Source organism: Dreissena polymorpha, chromosome 2 (assembly GCF_020536995.1).
Source record: "Dreissena polymorpha isolate Duluth1 chromosome 2, UMN_Dpol_1.0, whole genome shotgun sequence".
NCBI lineage: Eukaryota > Metazoa > Mollusca > Bivalvia > Myida > Dreissenidae > Dreissena > Dreissena polymorpha.
Genome location: NC_068356.1, coordinates 92,657,795 through 92,682,870, shown reverse-complemented (window position 1 = coordinate 92,682,870; position 25,076 = coordinate 92,657,795). Strand labels below are relative to the sequence as shown.

The 25,076-nt window shown below is 36.6% G+C and overlaps 1 protein-coding gene across 3 annotated transcripts in view; it reads right to left on the bottom strand.

The window, feature by feature from the left end:
- The window catches only part of LOC127868061 (filamin-A-like), a 62,761-nt gene that overhangs the window by 13,175 nt on the left and 24,510 nt on the right, over positions 1–25,076 (bottom strand). For 2 of the 3 annotated variants that reach the window (XR_008043865.1, XM_052409651.1), the window contains exons 2-9: positions 10,857–10,992; positions 5,793–5,921; positions 4,853–5,023; positions 3,498–3,656; positions 2,698–2,904; positions 2,228–2,380; positions 1,494–1,622; positions 895–1,059 (exon numbers count right to left, since the gene is read on the bottom strand). Coding sequence is in view for 2 of the 3 variants with exons in the window: in XM_052409651.1 (XP_052265611.1) it covers positions 895–1,059; positions 1,494–1,622; positions 2,228–2,380; positions 2,698–2,904; positions 3,498–3,656; positions 4,853–5,023; positions 5,793–5,921; positions 10,857–10,992 (1,249 nt within the window). In the remaining variant the exon portion in view is untranslated. Of the gene's footprint in view, positions 1–894; positions 1,060–1,493; positions 1,623–2,227; positions 2,381–2,697; positions 2,905–3,497; positions 3,657–4,852; positions 5,024–5,792; positions 5,922–10,856; positions 10,993–24,691; positions 24,975–25,076 lie in introns of those variants that run through there. The other variant, XM_052409652.1, reaches the window with a different exon arrangement.

The window sequence follows — 25,076 nt, the reverse complement described above, 5'->3', positions numbered from 1 at the left end:
TAACCACATTATTAACAAAAATGCATATGGTTGTATTTTGCCCAAAATGAAATAAATAACCCAAACACTATCCTAACTTCGTTACTTGATGACAAGAAAGAATGTATCTGCTCACACAAAAATCATGAAAGCTTCGTTGTAATGATATACATGTAACCGAGTGAATGCCATTGACAATAAAGATGAACCATGCCGAAGGTATAATTTTGCCAAATCATAAAAATGTTTTAAACGTTTGTAATGCCAAGTTACCTTCCAGGTAACAGAGGAACGGATATTGTGACCATTATGACTACAATATTGCCTGGTTACGTCTCGCAAATGAATATGAAGAAGACTATGACCGGGCTATTACTGTTTCAATCTATCTCCCCGACATTACCGCAGCCTCTATATTAAATTGTAAAGCTACTTCCCAGATGAAACGATGCTGACCGCTGCACAAATTTAAAGCTACCTACTGATAATCACAATACTGACCGCGGCCCCTCATTCAAGCTACCTACCAATAATAACAATACTGACTGCGGTCCCTTTTTAATGCTACCTATCGAAAATAACAATATTGACAGCGGCCCCTATTTAGAGCCACCTACAGATAATAACAATATTGACATCGGCCCCTAATTAGAGCTTACTATCGATAATTACAAAAATGACTGCTGCCCCTTTTTAATGCTACCTATCTATAATAATAATATTTACCGCGGCCCCTGTTAAGAGCCACCTACCGATAATATTACTATTGACATCGGCCCCTATTTAGACCTACCTATCGATAATTACAATAATATCCGCGCCCCCTATTTAGACCTACCTACCGAAAATAATAATAATGACTGTGGTCCCTAATTAAAGCTACATACACTTAATAACAATAATTAAGCTCCCTACCGGAGATGTGCATGCCCTTGTGCTTGATGCTGACGATGTGGTTGCCCTTGTCCTGCGGGGTGAAGTTGATGCGGTAGTGGAAGTCGTCCTCGTCCATCACCTCGCACAGTTCCGTCTTGCCCTCAGGGTCAGTAATGGACGCCTCCATATCGAACGGGTTCGTGCCTGCAACATGACAGGGGATAATGCTTCAGAAATATCTATATTGCGTTTTCTGAAGTGTATATTTTTATTTTTATGTTAACTAAATGTGTGCATTTGAATGTGAATGATGTTTGGTGAATGATGATTTAATACTTATCTCATTTGTTGTTATCTATTCAATTTTCCCCAAAAATATGTTATATGGGTGTCGTCTGAACGAACGTATTTACCTGTATGCAATTCAAGTTTGTCACTTGATAAATGACTGCCACTGGTATTTACCGGAAAATGTTATCCTTGTTTTTGTCCACGGAAAACATTATTTAACCTGTCAATTCTAATTTGCATTTCATCATCATTCTTGTTCTGTCGGAATATACATAGAAATTGTGAACACAATGAAAATGCAATATTTTCATCAAACATGTTGGTAATATATGTTAATATTGTTTCACCTGGAATCTTAAGAAGGAATTCGCATTTGGTTTTCGGCATCACGGGCTCGGCCTGCTCCATCTCTCTGGTGACCGTCTCACGTACGCGTCCCGAGGGCTCGCCACCCACATTCAGCAGGAAGGGGCTGCCTACAACACCGACCGGAAGTTAAATAGCCTCACTCCGGAATTAACTAAATTTCAGAATACCCGCACACACCAAGCTGATCAAGGTTAGTCTAACCCATCAACTATTATTCAGCCTCCATCGGGAAAACGAGGCTTAAAGTGTGCGTAAAGTGTCTACCAAGATTAGCCTGTGCAGTCCGTACAGGCTTATCACAGACAACATTTTCTGCTTACACTGAATTTTCAATAGAATAGAATTCCTTAAACACAAAATTCCATTAAAGTGAAAAGGGTTGCCCCTGAATAGCCTGTGCGGACTGCACCGGTAATCTGGGACCACACTTTACCCACACTCATTGCAGCCGGTTTGCATTATGTTTGAACGAAACGTAAATAAGCTTAGTAGTATCGGTCAATGTTGTTTGTATCTAAGGATAAGATGGATTCTCCAAATGATTTTGAGGTGCGGATTACAATTTCAGAACAGGTCGACGTATTTAATGTGACATATTTTTTTTTTGGCATTTACAGGTACATGTATATGATTTTTTGCTCAGAAAAGGCCCAACGGAGATTTGATCTTTTAGGTTACATGTAAAACATGCGCGTAGTTCTTCAATGGTTACCATTAACGTGCTCGTCGGCGAACCGGATATTGAGGATGTATATCCCGGGCTCGTGGGGGCTGAAGTAGACCTGGTACTTCCGGTTTTCCAGTTCCTTGAAGTCGAGCTCGGTTCTGTGAGGACCCTCCATGACCACGCTGATACCGCCATAACCTGGAGTGCAATAACCTTATTGGCATTTTGCTTGTCTAATAATAACATATTGCAATAACAGTTTTTAAGCTTTACCACAATACAAATGTGTTCAGTGAAAATTTATGTACACGTGATATACATGCTGCCAAAACGTGGTCATTATAAGCTTTTTGGAATTGAGTAAAAAACTCTTTAGCAACAACCGAGGTCATTAAATGATATATTATTTCAGTGGAGAACCATAATGTGATTTCGGTATATATGCAAAGGGCTTAAACGCACTGTTCTGTTCTCGACAATTTAAACAAAATACAATTAAAAGAACGCAAACTTACCGGAGCCGTTGGTGTCGATGACGATGTGGTTCTCGCTGTTGGCGTTGGCGCTGTTCAGGTTGCCGCTGACCGTGACCTTGCTGGCATGGGCCATCTCCTTATCGCCGACGGCGATGTTGAAGGGGCTGCCCTTGATATGCTTCTCGCTGGACGTGTGCACGTTCACGGCGTAGTTTCCCTTCTCCTTTGGGGTGAAGGAGGCAATGCCTGCGAGTTAATAACATGTATAAAACAATTGTGTTTGCATTTTCCGCTTTTATGTTATTTTTCGTTTACAGCCACATAACTACTAAAAATCAATGAATATGTCGCAAAATATTTCGTAAAATAAAGTTAACCCATAAAAATTAGTGATCCTTGTAGCCATGGCCAACATTTTAATGCTAGATGTGTTATGTTAACATAGATATAACGAGGTACAAAACGGTCTTAGCCACATTTAAAAAAGTAAAATGCTGAGGAACTCAGTTTACGTTGACCATTGGCTTATATCTGGAGGAAAATTGTTGATATATACACACATTTAATGATTAAAATAATACATTTTTACCCAATATTCGATCAAAACAATCCAATATTTGCTGCTTAAAATAATGGTTACATTTGGCACTTTTGAAAACAACAACTCAAAAACAAATGCGTGCCTGATGGAAACCCTAGCTATACTGTTCCATCGGGAGAATGCATTACCGGTTTATTTGAAGTATTTTTTTTCTTATACCAAACCGGACTGCGCAGGCTTATATGGGACAACACGGTACTCACATTCATTAAGCCATTTGTCCACGCAATGGTCTTACCTAAACGCCCTTCTGCCAGCTTCTTCAGGATGCATGGTTCGATCGCACCCGACGGCTTCTTGAGGGATCCGGTCAGATCTACGATTTCCGGCTCTAAAACGTTCAGCGCGTAGTCGCTACAGTTGGATATCGAGATTTGGGAACGTTTGCGACCCTCGCCTGGAAGTCGGTTAATACAAAAACGGAGATAAATAATAGCAGTACATAAAGGTACAGATATGGACAAGATTCGGGCATTAGGTATTTACCATTCTTTTGTAGTGAACGTTATTAACGCGTTGCATCGTGTTGCGTTAATGGACGTGCAACGAAAATGCGGTGGCATTGATGGGTATTGCTTTATAATAGTTTATATCAAACGATATATAGTTTAATAAAATATACGACGCAAGTGTTTGCGTTTACCCGGTTCACATACCTACTAATGCAATCGTTTTCCTATGGATGCCACAATCTATTGCCTGTCGCGGCCATAGTGCGCGGAACAAATTCAGAGTAAATGTGTTAAAGCGATTATACGATTTTTATGTCACAATTTTATTCTCGTTATCTTAAACAAACATATGAGTATTTTGAGTCGGAGGCCTATACTAACATGATATGCAATAAATCTTGAATCTTGAATATGACCGAGGAATTAAGTCAAAATTTGTATATGGTACCATCCAACAAATATTGTTTCTTTCAGTGAAATTTATAACGAGCCCGTAAACGCCATTGCCGACACGTTAACTCGCATTTGTTTTTGAAAAAAAATGTTTCTATTTGTCGTATGAACAAATCAGCAAAGTTTGTGAGAATTTCCCAATAGAGTACATGCCTTATGTATGAGTTGTCTGCAGTACAGCTATACAATAGCAACTGTTTTAATGAATAATTAACTCCTGAAGATGTTATATCACATTGCTTACATTTTCATAGTGTATTAACAACTCATACAGGATTACGTTCCGGTTTCGATATTCATAAAGCCTTTACCTTCTTTCTCGCGTACAAATGTTTTTAAAAAGTAAACTTTCGGCATAAAACCTAACAGCGAGCATCATTCGATACACAAATATGCAAACATGATTATCCGTGCTAGCAATAGACACAACAAAGCATTTATATCAGGAAAACTACATGGATATCGATGCTCAAAACATTGTTGCCTCTGATCTGAATGCAAAACTAGTTTGCATTACGATGAAAACGGCATGAAAGTGACGACAATATAGTGGTATATAGGTTTTCAAGAATGCGTTCATTACCTGTGGCACGACGAACATGATGTTCTGGACGTAACTTGATAATATTTTGTCCCAAAGCCGGTATTTTCAAGTTCCAACCTGCGTGCACCGATGAGAAACTCTTACCTGAGATTTTCGCCTGGAAGGGGGAGCCCTTAATGTCCTTGCCCTTGTACTTGATGTTGATACTGTAGGCCCCGGGGGTCATGGGCATATACGAGAACTCCGCTCTGTCCCCTTTGTTCTCGCGCTTCACATCGGTTCTGGCCGGTCCGTCAATGGTCACTTGTATGTCATCTGTGTCAAAGAGAGAGCATCGTGTACCATTCCTCGATAGTCGTTCAGTTTCTCCGTTAAAAGAGAATTGCAAAAGAGCACTATAACCATTTATGATTATTAACTATCCACTATCATTGTTTGTAACAAATGCCCTACTTCAAAACTAAAAGAGTCGTGTTCTGCGAGAACTGGGTTTCATGCTATTGAATTAAAACGCATCCCAGATTAGCCTGTCTAATGCTTATTTGGAACGATACTTCAATGCATGCATCTAACCCGGATATTGGAACGATACTTCATTGCATGCATCAAACCCGGATATTGGAACGATACTTCAATGCATGCATCAAACCCGGATGTTGGAACGATACTTCAATGCATGCATCAAACCCGGATATTGGAACGATACTTCAATGCATGCATCAAACTCGGATATTGGAACGATACTTCAATGCATGCATCAAACCCGGATATTGGAACGATACTTCAATGCATGCATCAAACCCGGATATCACAGAACGATACTTCAATGCATGCATCAAACCCGGATATCACAGAGCACGGCTTAAATATTACGTGTTGCATGTTGTGGCAGTCGTGCTTTTCATTGCAAGAAGTACTCAGTTTAAAGTTACACAAGCAACAATTCTTAACACTAACTCAAATGTAAAAAATAAGTTAAATAACTAAACAAAAACACACACTAACTGAAAAACAAATACTTAAGTAAAGCACACAAAAAAGAACAACACAAATCTCCTACCAGTTATTGATATTTGTCACTTACTTAAGGTTCCGTGCTTGGCTACGACGGTGAACGACTCGTTTTCTCCCGACATGCCGCCGACGAGGCCGCTGCCGAAGATGGACACATACCCGCTGTCTATGGAGTCGACAAGGCACTGGAAGGGGCTACCTGAAAACCGCAGAAAAAAAGGTTAATACAGGGGCATCAACATTTCCTTAATGCAGCACAAAGAGACGCGCTCTGGAAAGTGCATGTGCACAAACGTTCGTCCCATATAGGCATGTGCAATCCGCACGGGCTAATCAGGGACACCACTTTCCGCCTGCACTGGAATTTCTTTAAGAAGTGAATTCCTTTAAACGAAAGCTTCCATAAAAGCGGAAACTGCCGTCCCTGATTAGTCGAGCATGCATTTAGCCTAATTTTCACAGAACAAGGCTTAAATAATACGACTCCTAAATGACACTTTAAAGTAACATAAGACCTCGAAAATATACGAAAATTTCGCAAAATATTTCGTAAAATTAACTGAACCCATAAAAATTAGTGTTCCTAATAGCAATAGCCAAAATTTGAACGCTATTGTCCAGTATTTTTTTTGTATCTTGTTAAATGTATGTTACTAGACCACATCTAGCATTGAAATTTTGGTTTTGTATGTGTTACATTTATTTTTGGAATTGTTATACGAATATGTTCTTTTATTTTGAGTGTTTATGGGCTTTTTTATTGTAACGCATAGTCCTATGTTCTACTTAATGCATACTTTACAAAGATATAAAATACATTTAGTAACGACAATTATTGTCATATGAGTTGTTTTTATGGGCCGGACATCAACCATGAACATAAACATTTCAAACAAAACTTAAAATGTCGACCAATTTTCAACCTTCTCTCAATGTTTGCCTCAGAAAAACAAACCTGCATAGGTAGTGACAGTATCTTGCATACAGTTTCATAGCTGCTTTGCCAAACAAATGCCTAACAAAACGTACACACGCGCTAATGTTAATCATTCCCTAAGTCTGCAACATGATCGTAGCTGCTAGAAGCGTTGATTTGCGATCAACACATCGACGCAAAGATGTCTATAACAAAACAATGAAGATACCTTGGGAGGTTTTCAGAGTGTTCATATGAGATACGAACTAAATACATACTGCTGACCAAAATATTTTGAGAAAATCGATATAATCTGGAAATGGCAAAATATTGCTTGCAGCTGTTTACAACTGAAGGGGAATTTGCGCAGCCAGGTCAAAGACTATATTGTCCGCCATTAAGTGTGTTTTCGTGGTCCCATTAGCGGACATGGTATCGTCTGACTAGACTTCCCGAATTCGTAATCTGGTCTAGAACTACGCTAGCCGCATATGGTGCTTTTTACGATGCGGCTCAAATAAGTTCAACCAATTCTAAATTTGGCTTAAAGTAATTGCCGGTTTAGTATCCAGACTGCGACAAAACATAATATCGTCCAAGAATAGCAAGCCGACAAGAATAAAAAACGGCACATAACTGGAGTTAAACTATTAAAGCTTCTGTTTTATTTCGAAAATTCCAAAAGTTTCTGTTTCTGTCAATAACAACCGAAAATAAGTATCATTTCCGTTCATAATGAAAGCTTCAAGCAAAAACTTGAAAGTTTCAATTAAAACCCCGCCAGTATGATTTCACCAGTTTCTACTCCAGTATGATTTCACCAGTTTCTACTCCGGCTGTCAAATAAACCAGAGTGTTCGGCTTTCCTTTGCAAAAATAAATCATTAAACTATTCAGATGTTGAAATTTAGTAAGCACACCGCCCGTTCAAAGCTAAGATATATTCCAGTCGGCGTAAAAAGCAAGGGTTTTCAGGTAACATTCTTTTGGGCAATAGGCTGAAATGTCTGCACCGGTCTATAATTATTTTTAGTTGTAACGAAAAAAAGTAATTTCTGAATGTCAGCTATTAACATACATTTTCGGAGGTGATATATCAGTTCGATAGCAGGAAATACTTTTGAGAGTAATCAATAAATGAAAATCACGCAGGGCCCTTCTTAAAAAAAGCAAGAAAATTCTTATCTTGTACATATTTCCGATATGATTTTCCAGCACCTGGGTTATTATTCAATTACGTCTTATCCAACGGGGCTGATGAAACAAAATATCAAATATATTAACTAAATTAATATGCTTGGCTGATTTTGGCTGTTTAACCTTTACAATCTTACGAATTCCTATTAAGATTTTGATCATATGGTTCATAGAAAAAACCTTTAAGGTTCACAACCTTTTAGTACGCACCCAAAATACAATAATGGTACTGACATGAAAGTGCTATGAATCGTAACATTGATTACGTAAGCAGCATGTGTTGATGCTGCGTCCATAATGCTTGGTATCGCAACCCTGGATTGGGGCATCGACCGCCGTCATGATGATTGTTCTTGACGGGGACCATTACTAGAATGTATGTATGGCTCAGTTCCAAATCTTAAAGTGCAGTCACTGATTGTTATTGTACACAAGGCCACAAAGTTTAGAAAGAGTATATATAAACTATAGTGATATTAACCCATTATGCCTAGCGTCTTAATGCGGCGTCTTATCAGGGTCTACGATGATTGCTTAAATGAATTTCTGTAAGAAATATTCTAAATATAGAAATAAATATACTAGACATCCATAATTTTGGAAATAAATTAATCCAATTTAGAAGGATGGGAGAGTCCATAAATTGGAAAGATTTCAAACAGTCTTCAGATCTTGTATTGCTTCAACCGTCAACTGAGTTTAAATTGTATTTTTGCGTATTTTTACTTTTTTGCCTCATGGTACATGATTATCTGCGCTGACATTGATATACCCTTTTTTATACAACGTCTTCGCCAAGAGATACATTTTCTGTGCAAAAAAAGATTGCCATCATTCCAACGTCTGCAAAATCGATCAAAGAATGCAATGTATGCGCAGTAGACGTGTAAAACTACGACTTATATTTTGTCGAAAACTTTGGTTTCCATCGTAACATTTTGACATAAAAAAGTCAGTAAGCAAACAGATGGTATAATCATGTTTCAAATGTAACCAATTCATTAGCTGAAATTTTACGAACGCCTGAAACCATTCACAACAAGCGGAGACGCATTATCTCCGCAAGATATACCTTAGAATCAAACACTGATTAAACATCATCGCGATAAAGCAGAATATCTCGCAGCAATTCGCCTGTTCGTTATCCGTCTTCATTTTGCATATCTGTTGCCATACATGAAACAGCTGCGTATGTATTTCCAATAAGCGGCGTAAAGTTTCAATTTCTTGCGATGAATCCATAAAAGAAACGTAAACAGGCAGAGGAAAACACTCTTCACGATTTTCTGCACAATTATGCAGACTGTGCAAATAAATAGGCCAGGCGATACTTTTAATTTTTCAGCTTTTTTGTTTGTTGTGTGGAGTTTTTGTGAAATCTATTCTCCAAATAATTTGTTTGCCAACTATCTTGCAAATGTCAATTTTCCAATTAGCCGGAAGCATTTGAATCCGAATAGTAGGTGTAATATCAAAGCTTTGCTTATTTTAAAACAAATATCGGTATCTGGTTCAACGTCAATTCGTTTTCTTCGCTTTTGAGTATAATACAGTATTATGTTAGATCATGTGTGTATACTTGGCAAACATGTCAATACTTGTTGATAATTGCATAGGTTAGTGTTCAATAACAAGCAGTCAATAGACTGAAGAATATCGAACATAAATGTGAAAATAAAACCGAACGTTAAAATATGCGTTATGAAACGATTAATCGGCGATCGAAAAAAATATCTGCATATCTGTTGATAAACTGACGTTAATACTCTTAAAAAATAAATTCTTAATGCTTATGCTGTTACTTTCGAAAATAGTTGTGTAACAGCCCTGTTTTAACTGGCAACCGAACAATAACCGCAAAGCTTATGGGAAAACTTAAAAGTTATCTACGCATCAATGCCAAAATGAAATATATCCTAATGGAAAACACATGTTTGTATTAAAAATCATTAAAAAAACAATCATATTTCGGTTCTCTCAGCAAAAACAAATAAAAAATATACCAGCTACATACTTAATTAAATAATTGAGACTTGCTCGGTGAAGTCCGCGCTTAATGCATTTGCGTAAAGCGTCGTCACAGATTTCCCCGTTAAGTCCACACGGGCTTATAAAGGACGACACTTTCAGCTCTAAGGTTGTTTTTCTTTCTTAACCCATTTATGCCTAGCGTCTAGAAAAAAAGCCTTGGCAAACAGCGTAGAACCAGATGAGACGCCGCATGATGCGCTGTTTGCTTAAAGGAATTATTATTAAGAAATATTCTAAATATAGAAATAAATATACTAGACTTCCCTAATTTTGGAAATAAATTGATCCACTTTAGAAGGATAGGAGAGTCCACTAGGCATAAATGGGTTTATTGGCCTTTCGGGCTGCACAGGATAATCAGGTACGACACTGAAAACCATTACCCACTTTTCCCAGAACGAGGCAAAATTTTCTTCTTAAAGGGATCTTTTCACGCTTTGGTAAATTGACAAATTTGAAAAAAGTTGTTTCAGATTCGCAAATTTTCGTTGTAGTTATGATATTTGTGAGGAAACAGTAATACTGAACATGGTAAATGGTCTAATATAGCCATTATATGCATCTTTTGACGATTTTAAAACCTAAAAATTATAAAGCGTTGCAACGCGAAACGATTGAATAATTTGGAGAGTTCTGTTTTTGTCGTTAAATTTTGTGAAACTACAAAGATTGCTTATATAAGGTATAAAATACGTTATCTATGTGTACTCGGCGGAATAGCTCAGTAGGCTAAAGCGTTTTTACTTCAGGACACTGGCAGGACTCCAGGGGTCACTGGTTCGAAACCTGGTCCGGGCAATATTCTTTTCCTTTTTTAAATTTTATTCTTGATTTTTTACTGGAGCTTTTACGATCCAATGTTTACATTTATCGATATAAAGCATTTAATGAATAAGTTAAAAAATGCCAAAATCTGTGAAAAGGCCCCTTTAAGTAAAACTTATTTTTGCTAATGGATCATGGGGCTATGGACCACACACGAGAGCTCACCGTCAATGCCGGACCCTTCAAAGGACATTTGGACCTCATGTCGCCCCTGGATGGTCGGGTGATACTGGACGTATATGGAGCCATCACTGTTATCCTTAATCTCTGGCTTCAGGCCTTCGGGTGTCGGCATCTTGTACTGAAACAAAACAACATAGATGTATGTCTATACTCGAATACATGTGTTTAACCCCTTTTTTAATTTGGCTCAATTGAATTAAAGCCTAAGATTTATTGAAACGCTATAGAGTCTATTTTCTGGGTAGAACCAGTACTTGGTGTACATTGGAAAGATGTGAAGAACGCCATCAACACAAGTATCAAACCCGTTATTTCTGGGTCGCTTAGCCGAACCATATTAACTAGGTCACGGCTTCATGTACAGTATTTAAAACATAACGGTTTTTAATCAAAGCAAAATGACTACTTACAATATACAAATAGAGACATTATTGAATGATAGATGAACAATTCGAAACTGTAAAATCCTTATTAGTCGTGAGGCATTAATTTTCATTGACATCGAGGATTAACCGATCCCCGATTTAAACAAAATGACCGACGCAAATTGTTCATTTTAAAAAAAGAAATCAAAATCCACAAATGTAAGGGTCCAGAAAAAAGTTATGTTTAGAAAATAAAACAAGACATTTTATGCCAAAGAATATATCAACTAGTGTACAGTATTAGAAAGAAACTAATTCAACAATCTCACAGTAGTTGCTCAAGACATTAACTGACATATTTTGCCAGCGATACAAGCTCTGTGGAAAAAAGGGGCTTAATGCATGTGCGTAAAGTGTTGTCCCAGATAAGCCTGTGCAGTCTGCACAGGCTAATCAGGGACGACACTTTCCGCTTTTATGATACTTTACATTTTGAAAAAGTCTCTTATTAGCAAAAAAACAAGTTTAGGCGTAAAGTGTCGTACCTGATTAGCCTAAGCGGACTGCACAGGCTAATCTGGGACGACACTTTAAGCACATGCATTAAACACCATTTTCACAGAGCTAGGCCCATATGTATCCTGGTAATCCTGGTAAGAAGGGTTAAGAGAGTAGACAAGATTCCATTTACATACCCTGTTTTCAGAAAGTTCATAGCAGTAATAAAAACATAGTTTATATAGACATGTGAATGCGGTTTATTGTAAAATATCGTCTCCATTAATATGTGTTGTTTGTATAAATTGCTGTCTTAAATGCATATCGTTAGAACATAATTTGTGTTTCTTTTATGTTAACAGTGTGATCGAATGCAGGTAAATGTGATCGGCGAGAGAACGACGCATGTCCAAAGTAATTCTGCTATCTAAGGGTTTGTATATGCATATTTACCAAACAATTGATACAATAAAAAATATTTAGGGCAAAAACTATGGCGAAGAAGTTATTCCCGTTCAAAATGCATAGGACATGCACAACACGTTCTGGGCATGATTTGAATTCCACATCTGTCTAGGCAAATCATTCAATGGTTTCTTGGCACTTCGCCTGGGGAGCCAACATTGATAAATCAGTTAATGTTTCTAGCATCAGAAACATCCCCATTTCCAACATTTATTGGTAGAAACAGGAAAAATGCGAAACCAGTAAAAGGAGTGTTTGAAATAGCAACTACTTTAGTAATATAGGAATGCTAATGCAACTGGCAGTTGCGTGGTTACTTTTTTGTTGAAATTGCTAAATTGTTTTATAACGACAACAGTTATAATGCACGATCATGTTTAAGCCGAGATCATACACGTGTAACAGACGTAAAACCTATTCTTTATTTGTTTCTATTGACAATGCCCCAACATGTCTTTCATGAGCAGTATATAAAGAACACCTGAAGCAAAGATGCCCCCCCAAAAAGTACAAATAATCGTTTGATGTTTATTGTTAGCGGCTTGCATATAATTATTGTCTACATGAATGTTAAAGATATTTTCAGCTAATAACAACTTGGCAGCAAAAGCAAAACCGTGTTCCTACTTCTGTTAACCCCTTGCATGCTGGGAAATTTGTCGTCTGCTAAAATGTTGTCTGTTGAATTTCTAAAATTAGCATTTTGTTCGACTTTGTTCAAAGATTACTATCAGAGAAGCAAACAGTTTGGATTCTGATGAGACGCAACGTTCTGTGGCGTCTCAACTGGATCCAAACTGTTTGCAAAGGCCTTCAAAATTCGGTTCAGCACTGAAAGAGTTAACCCTTACAGAAACGTCTGTTATATTCCCAAAAAAGCACTGAGTAAAATGTTTACGAACTAGAATGTGTTTATCGACATTTATGCACCACAATTCATTTAAAAATATAAAGATATATATTATTGCGGGAAATGGCATTTCGTATAGCCATTAATTTCGTCAACCTCTACAATAAGCAGTCGGTTTATACCAATGCGTAAGTAATGCGTTTTGTGTGATGCAACCTCTTGCTATTTGAAATCGGAAATTAGAATATCCGCACACAGAATCGAGGAAATGTTTATGTCAAACTATGTGTATAAAAATTCGAAGTCACGTGTGAATACTAAAGAGTTGTCACGTGGAATGGTTTTTAATTATAGGATACGGTCAAAAAAATAAAACTAAGATAAATAACATTAACATAGCAACAAGGGTATTTTATGTGGTTGTTTTAAAATCGTACAGTTTAGCAGCAAACAGCGACTTGCAGATTCAAAAGAAGAACTTACATAACAAATTGAAGAAAAACATATAACAATTGTCTTCCATTTAGAAGAGCCTTCCTCTAAACGTAAAACTCACAAAAGCGGATATTGCTGTCAATAATAAGCGTGTCTGAAACGGACATGCTTATCTGGGATGACACTATTTGTGTCTTGTTCTGAGAAAACTGGGCTTAATTCATGTGCGTAAAGTGTCGTCCCAGATTAGCCTGTGCAGTCCGCACAGGCTAATCAGGGACGACACTTTCCGCTTTAATGGTATTTTTAGTTTCAAGGAAGTCCCTCATTACCGAAAATCAAGTTTATGCGGAAAGTGTCGTCCCTGATTAGCCTGTGCAGACTGCACAGGCTAATCTGGGACGACACTTAACGCACATGCATTATGACCAGCTTTCACAGAACAAGACACCTATATTTATTGAGCCCAGTTTTCCATAACTAGGCTCGTGCTAAAAATCATGTCACTGGTCATCTCTATATGTTATATAAAGCTACGACCCCGAGTTCAACCAGTTTTGTATTAATCTTAGATGTTAAGGAAATCATGTTAAATTTTGTATTTAGAAACAGAATTGGATGAGTATATACTGACCGAAAGGATTGAAGAAAGCGATACGGTATCATTCGTCTAAGGAACAGTCAGCTTTGGGAGTCATCCAGTTTTCGATTGCAAAAATAGCAAGGACACAATAGAAAAACAGGATAAACCAAGGCAACAACCTCTCTAGCAATGTTCAGAGCCTGTACTAATCAATGATTCATTTTGCTGGGGAGGGAGGGGGGGGGGGGGGTCCAAAATGCATTTTCAATCCGCCTATGTCTTTCAACGAACGAGCTATTCTCTCCAATTCCTAGCGTACGTTCCCAGATAATGTTTCTAGAGATTGTGTATGAGCGATCGTGATGTAACGTTTTTTTGGCTCCATTACGGTCTATGTCTATTTACGACACCGCTTCTCTCTTGTATGGTTGAACGCAAAACAATTATTTAACAACCAAAACGATTAAACTATTAATGCAAAGAAATCCGCTATTCTTCAATTCTTAAAAACATTAAGCAGCTTACTATCAGCTCCATTATTCTATGAATTCGTATTAGTATACTCCTCTCCGGAATTCGTTTCAAGAGTCTGGAAATTGATGCACTATTTTGTTTTCTTTGATGTTGCAGACATGCATTTCCGTAAGCCCTTTCGTCTTAAGAACTTCTGCTTCACTTAGATTATACTTGGTGTACGTTGGGCGATAACGACAATGTGCTCTTACTCATGAATGATACGAAATTCTATATATTTTTTTCCAGATTGGAATCTCTTAAGTTATCAAAACCTGACACAATAAAGTTTACAGGCAACTTGTTGCTGACGATAACGCATCATAATGAACCAAACAAAATTTGAATATATAGAAAAGTACACGAGCAATAAGCAAGTGTTGTGTTTTTTTTTTCTTGTTTTAATACTGTATCATGCCGTTTTTATTTTCAAAATGATAATGTGATAAAAATATATCGTCTTTCAGTATGAATGCAAACTCTGTTTACCCGATACAAATTGTTTTAAACTATTAATATTTTACCTATATATAATTACTTAATTATGACATTTTAATTCCAGCTGTTGTATGCTTGTTATTCTAATACATATTGTTTGTCGGTAAATAGCTATTAGCTAATATTATTTGTTTTCTGTAAACCGACGTTAAATAAATATCCATATGTCATATGTTATATTTCGTTCTGACAACGCTATGGTAGTGTAGTATTTGGCGTTGTACGTTCAATAGTGAACAAATAGAACTTGCGCCAATTCTGATTGAAGGTTTCGATTTATTATGCTGGATTCACTACTTGTTATACAATAATGCAATAAAATGCTCTCGAATGTTCCGAGTATAGCGTATCTTGACGTTTTGAGAATTTCCGATATCATTCTTTAAATCTTTAAAGTAATTCAAAGGCAGCGTAAGAAGCAAACTTATCCAATTTAAATACGTAAACATGGTTTAAAGGGACCTTGTCGCAGATTTTTACATGTAATGCAATTTGGCACTAAACGCCTTTAATTGGTTAATGTAAATATTGTGTCTAAAATAAAAAGAAGAATACAATTTTAAAAAGAAAAAAGTAATCATCAACTGGGCTCGAACCACTGACCATTGGAGTAAAAATATAGCACTTAAAACAATTGGCTGTCCGTGATCTTACAGTATGTGGTGTACTTTATACTTTATGTAAGCAATCCTCGTAGTGTCACAAAATATAACGACAACAACAGAACTCCCCAAATTATTAAAGGAACCTTTTCACGTTTTGGTAAATTGACAAATTAAAAAAAATGTTTCAGATTCGCGCATTTTCGTTGTAGTTATGATATTTGTGAGGAAACAGTAATAGTGAGCATAATTATAATTTTCAGGTTTTTAAATCTTCAAAAGATGCATATAATGTATATTTTAGATCATGGTTATGTTCAGCATTACCATTTCCTTGTAAATATCATAACAACAACGAACATTTGCGAATCTGAAACATTTTTGTTTTCAATTTTGTCAATTCACCAAAACATGACAAGGTCCCTTTAACGCATGCGCAATAGGATTAAAAATACATTTAAATAGGCAATATAATTTAAAGTAACGGTAAATATTACTTATTATTTACATAAATTTGAAACCGTTTCCAAATGTGAACTGGTTTCAAAATGGCGCTAATGATTCGACAGGTATCGGGATATACATCATTTCACGATGCACTTTCAACCCGGTAACGAAGCAATAATTGGTACATAATGAACCGACTGTAAGCACTGTGATTATAGCGGAATTAATAAGTAACGTCTGCAGTATTAGATTTTTTTCTTGAACAATGGCAATTGCGAGAAGTGTTTAAGCCTGTTGTGAATGGCTTCGAGCATTTCCTGGTGTTGAATCCTTCAGATGTGTTGCTATAAATCCATTTAGTGATCGTTACATGCTAGGTAGAGACATAATATTTTATGCAGATTGGAAATGAACACATCTTGACCGATTGTTTTGTATATAAACAGCCGTATAAAATAGTCTATTATACTCCATGCGTTGATACATATGTGTGCTTTCGAATAGTGTGTGTGTAATGGAAATTATCTTCGGATGTTTTACAGCGCGACTTATTAACATACATTTATGTTATTTTAGCTCATTAGATTTGCAGTCTGTTGTGAATCATAGAAGCAAGTATTTACTGTCCGTAAAACGACAGTAGAATGGTTTTAAACATCCCCGTCAAAGTGTTTATACGTTAACAGAAATCGTTACGAAATATTTCACAGACATAAAAACTGATAAAAACCAAAAAAATGCACACCAGAAAAAAATGCGAAATAGTAAAGGCAGTTGGGGTTTGTAACCACCAATACCTTAAAGCACCGAACAGCGTAAATCTAATGCACGTAGCACAGCCACACGCTTCAACGTAAGGCATAATTACCGGTAGGCACGGCTAAATTAATGGGGGGAGGGTACGCCCGATTCCGCGGACGAATTTCATAAGCGGCCCGAAATATCCGCGGCCCGCAAAACCTATCCCGCGAAACCTATCCGCATATTACACTGGTAGATTCTACCTTACAGAGCCTGTAAGTAGGGCTGTCACGATACGCCGTGAGCGTACCGCGGTATATCGTGGTACGGCAACACTGTATCGCGGTACGTACCGCGATATTTCAAAAATATGAATCTGTGAAGAAAACAGCAGAATAACAAGTTTTACAAACTTTATTAAACTCAATAATCAGAAAACACTGGTATCATAGTATGACTAGAAACTGTAAAAGAAACTGTAATAAACTTGATAGAAGTAGTCATTGTTATTGTTATTCGCGTCTTTTTCTAAAATGTCCGCCATGTTGTTTACAATAGCTGTGACTACAATCTGTGTAAATCGAACGCTTCAAGGGCATGTTTAAAATGCGGAGTCAGCAGGCCCAGTATTGAAAATTCGTAGCGTTCTGACTCTTCCGCGACTTATTCATAATCTTAAGATAACATGATTCGGAAGTGCCATGCTTTGAACGATCGATATACTAAAGAAAGAAAATAAGAAATAGAGTAAACATCTTTTGGATAATTATGAACTGATTTGCTAAGGAAATCTGTCCCAAATTCCAAAAAAGGTACGGACCCATACATCGCCGTATTTTAAACGTGAAAGTTAAACATCTACCAGTGGAAGCGCTTGCTTGACCTGGATATTAACGGATTATTTATTTAGCCCTTTTGAATCGCTTCTACAGTTTTTAAAACGATATCTATATCAAATTAATTATGTAATGTATTTATATCTGTGCTAATATAATAATATTTAAAAAACCGGTGCGGCAACGCCGTACCGCGGTGCGATTTTTTTCACGACATGCACCGCGATATACCGATATACCGGTGAATCGTGACAGCCCTACCTGTAAGTCATCATTTTCAGTATATCGTGAAAATGTTAAACGTTTCCTACTCATTATTTTTTGTATCAAAGAATCTTATAAAGGCAATCAGTTGGAATATCTGTCATTGGTCATCGCCCTGAGCGATCTAACGCTTCTGTCACGATTACAAACAGATGTGTATGATTTCTCGTTGTTTCTGTAGTGGGCAAGGCATACTTTTGGCATTTGATTATTGGTTTCAAAGAAGATACATAATTGCGGTATGGGCGTTTCTTTAAAGTGATATTATGGGCATTTTTCACTGTTGAATTGAGCTGAAAAGAATTAACAGGTCAAAAGAGTTAGTTAAAATGTGGTTACTGACCAATTATCTGCAACTCATCTTGATACCAGTTGTTTATAAAAAATATATTTTATATTCGATATTCTTACGTGACCCACCCAGTCCTGTAAGCCGAAATGATCCGTAAAAAGAAATTGTGTCGTTGTGTCTTTGTGTCGTATGAACGAATCTGCACTTAAACTAAATTTAGTATCACATCGTACATGCATGATTAGTTGTCAAACGAAAGTACGGTTGATATTCAAATGCATTATTTTTCTCTTTCCGGTATAATGTTTTAGTATGTTGATGCTTCCTTAACAAATACAAGTGTATATGAAATGAAAACACCAAAAATAAATAACGGTTGCGATAGACACCTATAAAATGTTAGATGCCCATAATATCACTTTAACGGTACGCAAATAGCTACATTCTTCAAATATTTTTGAAATAAAGGATTAACAACACCGAATGATGAGTATTTACTGGAAGGACTGAAACGCGTAAAACGGTATCATCCATCAAATGAACTGTCAACTTTAGGAGTAATCCAGTTTTCGACTGCAAAAATAGCAGGAAAATAGTGGAGGAACAGGATGAACCAAAACCAACAACCTCTAGCAATGTTCGGAGCCTATCCCAGTCAATGCATCACTCTGCTTGGGGGAAAACCACAATGTATTTTCAATCCACCTATGTTTTACAACTAACGAGCTCTCTTCTCAAATTCCTTGCCTACGTTTCCAGTTAATGTTTCCCGTGATTGCATGTGAGAGATCTTGATGCTAAGTTTTTGGCTCTATTATAGTCTATTACTATTGCTTTAATAGGAATGCACTCAAAGTCATGAAACAACCAAAGATATTAAAACTGTTAATGCATATAATTTCGCCTTTCTATACTTCTTAAAAGCAATGTACTTGCTTACTTATACATGTAATTAAATTATACTAGCCGTTCGATTACGATGCTCTTCTCCAGGATATGTTTCGAGTGTATAGAAATGGATGCACTTTAATGTTTTCTTTGATGCTGCAGACATGCATTTCGGTATGCACATTCGTCTATAGAACACTTGCTCCACTTATACAATAATTTATCTACGTTTGGCGATAAGGACAACATGATACAACTGATAAGAGATACGATTCCAGATCGGAATCTCTTCAGGTATCTGAAACTGACGCAATAAATTTTCCAAAAATATTTAGCTGACGATAACGAACCATACTGAGCCAAACATATCTTGAATTAATAGCATGCGATTAGCAACTTATTTATTTCTTGTTTCATTTGATAATCTTCGATGTTTTGACAACGCTTTGAAATTGACGTATTTGTCCCAGTAGTTTCAACCGTAAACAAATAAAAATTGTGGTAATGCTTAATGAAGGTTCGAATTCATTATGCCGAATACTTGTCACTTAAAAATGAAATACACGTCAGGCGAATTTCCGAGTATAGCGTATTATGACGTTTCGAGCATTTACTACGAAATATTCAATAATGCAAGTATTAAATAGCAGTACCTGCGTTTTAGGCAAATTATTTTGTAGATAACCGTTAATACTATTTATTCGTTACAAGTACTTGGAACCCTGCACGCATGATCCGACAGGTCCCGTGATATATATCAGTACACGTGGCACATTAAACCCATAACGAAGCGATAATTGGTACATCATGAACCGACTGTGAGCACTGTGATTATAGCGGCATTAATTAGTAAGTATGCAACATTTGTTGGTTTATTGTAATCAACAATTGCAATTGCGATACGTGTTTTAGACTGTTGTGAATGGCTTCGAGCATTTCCTGGTGTTGGGTCCTTCAGACGTTTTTCTGTTCATCCATTTAGTGATCGTTAACCCTTTGCATGCTGGGAAATTTGTCGTCTGCTAAAATGTCGTCTGCTAAATTTATAAAATTAGCATTTTCTTCGATTTATTTTCAAAGAATACTATCAGAATAGCAAAAAGTTTTAATCCTGATATGACGCCACGTTCTTTGGCGTCTTATCTGTTTAGATCCTGACGAGACGCCACGTTCTGTGGCGTCTCATCTGGATCCAAACTGTTTGCAAAGGCCTTCATAATCCGGTTCCAGCACTGAAAGAGTTAAATGTTCAGTGACGACATTTATGCAGATTGGAAAGGAACATATCTTGACATAATTTGTTGTAAATTACGCAGCCATATATAAAAACACTAGTACACGTCATGCGTAAAAGCTATATTTGCATGGTTTGTTGCGACGTGTAATGTTGGAAATCATTTGTGGATGTTTTATATCGCGATTTCTTAAAATACATTTACTGTATTGTAGCTTATTAGATTTGCAGTACGGTTTTGTGACCGCAAATATCATAAAGCATCGACCAACGTTAACCTTTTTGTACGTATGCGCTTGTACGTATATTATATTTCGGTACAGGCTTGCCTTTTCGTATTCTAAGAAGAATGCCATGTTACAAATTCTCACCTTTGGCGATTCGTCATTGCTCGTGTAGAGAACAGACACAGAGCGCTAAGAAACTAAGACAAAACTGTTTAGTTATACCAAAATAAACCTTACGAACATTTTTTGCACGACGTAAATATTGCAATTCCTTGCAATTCCTTGGAATGCAGTAGAGGAGGGGAAGTATTGATGGTGACTAATCAAAATTAAATTTACTTATCTTACTCGAAAAAGATGATGATTCTAATAATAAGATAAGTTCATTCCTGTTTTTTTCTGATAATAATTTAGTAGTATAATTTATCGGTAACACAATAATGTTAGTCATATGTACATATTGACGCGAATACTTTACATTTTATATACAGTTAAAAACAATGCACGTTCCGTACAGGGGTTTTGGACAACGAATGTATGGAATAAAGGATAACGAACTTTCACTCATTTAGAATGCATGCTTTAGGATATATTAATTAAGATTTTTGTATTATTTATAAATCAAAGTCACTGAGCTAAAGTTCGCCTCAGAGAAGTGAAAGTCAATTGTAAAGACTGTAAAAACAAAACCAAGTAAGCTGTGATGAATACGTTATATAAATACACATGTATGACTGCTATCGCAAACCCATTGCATATACCGTTCCAGGACAGTAGTTTGCATCATTCATTCGGGACGGTGACCCCAGTTTGCATCATTCATTCGGGACGGTGACCCCAGTTTGCATTATTGCTTCGGGACAGTGTCCCCAGTTTGCATCATTGCTTCGGGACAGTGTCCCCAGTTTGCATAATTTATTTTAAGATGGGTCCTGTGGTATTCATTGGTCAATGGTCCCAAATAAAGATCACATGACGCAACAAATGATGTCTCACCTGGTAATGTTCCTGTGTATGTTTTTGACTTTTTGTCCCAAATAAAGACCACAGTCATGACGCATCAAATGGTGTCTCAACTAGTAATGTTTCTGTGTGTTTATTTTACCTTTTTGTATAACATGGACATTCTTAAGGTTTTGGAAATGGATAAAGCCGCTTCCACTTTATTCGTCGTTGACCATTTTCAAATTGAAAACAGATGCTGTATACATGTACGTTATTGGTGCAATCGTGATAAATCGGCTATCTCCGGACTCCTCCGTAAGATAGGAATCGGGCACTCGGCCACCAATTCTTACACTACGGTTACACCTGGCCCTAGTACCTGAGACTTGATAATAACGAACTGTAAGTGGTCTGGCGCAGCATGGGGCAATTTGTTAATTTTATCAAGGCATAATGCACGGTAATGTTTATAATAACAAATCATGATGAGATGACTGATTGCAAAAGCTTTGCCAAGGTAAAGACGCGATGTATGTGCCGGTTATTATTTATGCATGAGATTAGCTTAGGAAAAAAGTTGAGCCGTATTGATAATCAAACGTTAGACCAAGGTCATTATATTGTTGATTCAAGCTTAAAGAATCAGTTACTGTGAAACCATTTATTTTCGCCAGCACGAAATTTCGTCATTTTTAAAAACTGACTATTTAGTCAGCACTTAAATTCGCCAATTTCCAACATTGAAAATTATTAATAATAAAAATGTTGATGATTTCAAATGGCACTTGGAGAAACACACTTCTTCAAAGCTTACACAGTGGAAAGCCATAAACTCTTTCATTATATTTATTATAAACCTAGAATCAGAAACTTTGCTATGAGTAAGTGGTTTGGCGCATTGTGAGGCAATTTATTAACTGTATCGATGCAAAATACAAAGTCATGCTTACAATAACAAATCGTAATCAGGTGATTAGTTGCAGAAACTGCAACACAAAAAAGACGCGGTTAACCCTTAAAGCGCTGGAGCTGAATTTTAAAGGCCTTTGCAAACAGTTTGGATCCAGATGAGACGCCACAGAACGTGGCGTCTCATCTGGATCCAAACTGTTTGCTATTCTGATAGTATTCTTTGAAAAAGATCAAAGAAAATGCTAATTTTATAAATTCAGCAGACGACATTTTAGCAGAAGACAAATTACCCAGCATGCAAAGGGTTAATAATTATGCAGTAGTTTGTGCATACAAGCCGAAATAATATTGAAATGTTGAAACACGGCGTGTTGATTCCAGCTTCAAGAAACTGTGAAGCAGATAATACAGGAGAAATATATTTCATCACATCCAAAATGATCGATATTTATTGTGCGCCCATCGAATACATGACTAACGAAATCAAGAAGTGCGTATATGCAAACATTTCGTAATAATGCTTCTTGTTAGCATACTTAAAAAAATAAGTAAATGCTTGTTTAACAAATTGTTGTAGGTATTACCTAGGTTCAATACATGTCACATTGCTTGATTAATCGCGATATACCCAATAGATATTGAAATAGAACGGCACAATTTTTGCTTATTCGTACAGAATAATATAGTTAGTACAAATCGCGAACACAAAAAAATTGGCATGGAGTCAGATCTATTTTCACTTTGCTATAAACCTGCTTATACGATTCAGTTAGTTTTTTCCCTGCGGAACATTGCGGGAAAGAAATACCTTGACGTTTTGAAAATTAGAAACCCTAAAAATATATAACCTTCTGTAGATCAGATTCAGTAATCGTCTTTAGCACCCGACAATAAAGTACGACACAATTATGTTGTACGGATGTATTGATTCTGCTCGTATAATTTCCATAACAAACGAAGCACAAACAATTCTTTCTTATAAATGTTTGACCGCTTGGCACGTACATACTTCATTTTTATTCCTCAAAAAATGTCCAAATTAAGTCGTTGAACATGAGATAACAATTTAGGTATAGTGCACCATATTACTCTATGAAGCCATGAAAATGAAAGTCATATTAAGAAATGCTTATTTACAATCAATCTCAATTGACATAAAGGGTAACCCCTGATCACATTCATAAGTTTACTCTCTCTCTCTCTGTCCCGCCACAAATGTATGCAAATGAAGTTCTTTAGTCTAAAAGGCAAAAAAAAGTTCCGAAAGATGACATTTACCACAAAACTTAACATGGTTTTATAATAACTTGTATATTTTGACCCTAATAAAATTTCACTTTTTATTGTAAAAAATCAAAACTTTTCCTGAAAAATGATATATTTTACAAAACTGTATAGGGCTGTACATAACTTTTCCAGGAAATCATGCCGCTCGCAGTGCGCCCATAATATTACCTTTAAAACAAGCAAATGAAAGAACTAAAATAATATGATTGGTCTACGCAATTTCGTTTTTACAGTCTTGTGACATATCATGCCCATATTCATACACTCAGAGACGTAGATATCTACGTCCCTGATACAATTTTACAACAACTGCTCTTGACATAACGAAAAACTACCGAAGCCTGCATCCGCGATTGTTCGGTTGATGAAGGCAATTAACCCATTTATGCCTAGTGTACTCTTCCATCCTTCTAAATTGGATGAATTTATTTTCAAAATTAGGAATGTCTAGTATATTTATTTCTATCTGTTTGCCAATGCCCTTTTTCTAGACGCTAGGCATAAATTGGTTTATTAACGTCCATAGTGAAAACCTCGCCAAAACAGTGAAATATACCTAAATAACGACCCTAAATATGTTGTGTTTGGTTTAAATACAGAACATGGAAAAGTCAACCCCTTTTAACCGCTTTGACTAAGTTTATTTAAAAGCCAACCTGTTAACGCATTATCATAAGGCAATTCAAACATTGCTAAGAATACACTTTTAAAAATTAAGCAATTTGGGATAGTAAAAACTGGAATAACTGAAACAATATAACAAGTGTTGCCAGTTTAACACGTATTTCTGTGTTCTCTTCAAGCTTCTTTCTACTCAAACTTATTTCAAATGCAGATATATGATTAAACTTTCACGATATTGCCATCTAAATATCAGACATATAATCTACAGCTTATCAGCAAACGGAACAAGTGTTTTGCACTTTAAGTCTTACCTTCTTAGACGATAACGCTTGGAATCTAGATATACGTCAAAACACACCAGTTAATAAAATCTCTTGCTCTACTCGATTTAAAATCCTTTTTCAATAACTCCTAACGTAATGGGGTTAAAGTCCTTTTCTAAGTCTACAAGATCCAAATGGGCAAGAAAACACGCATCCACTGGGTACCTAAGTCTAAAGCCACATAGAGTGTGGGACTTCTTCGGCACGCGGAAATTTTACAACTTCCGAAGTTTTCAAACAAGCATACCAGAGTGATTGTTAAGCAGGTTCGAACGATGGTCTGTTGCCATGGAAACTCACGTGCGTTTTGGCGTTATCCACGCGAGTATCGGTAGGACGGGCCTGAGGCTGGCAGAATGTACTCTTTCCGCCT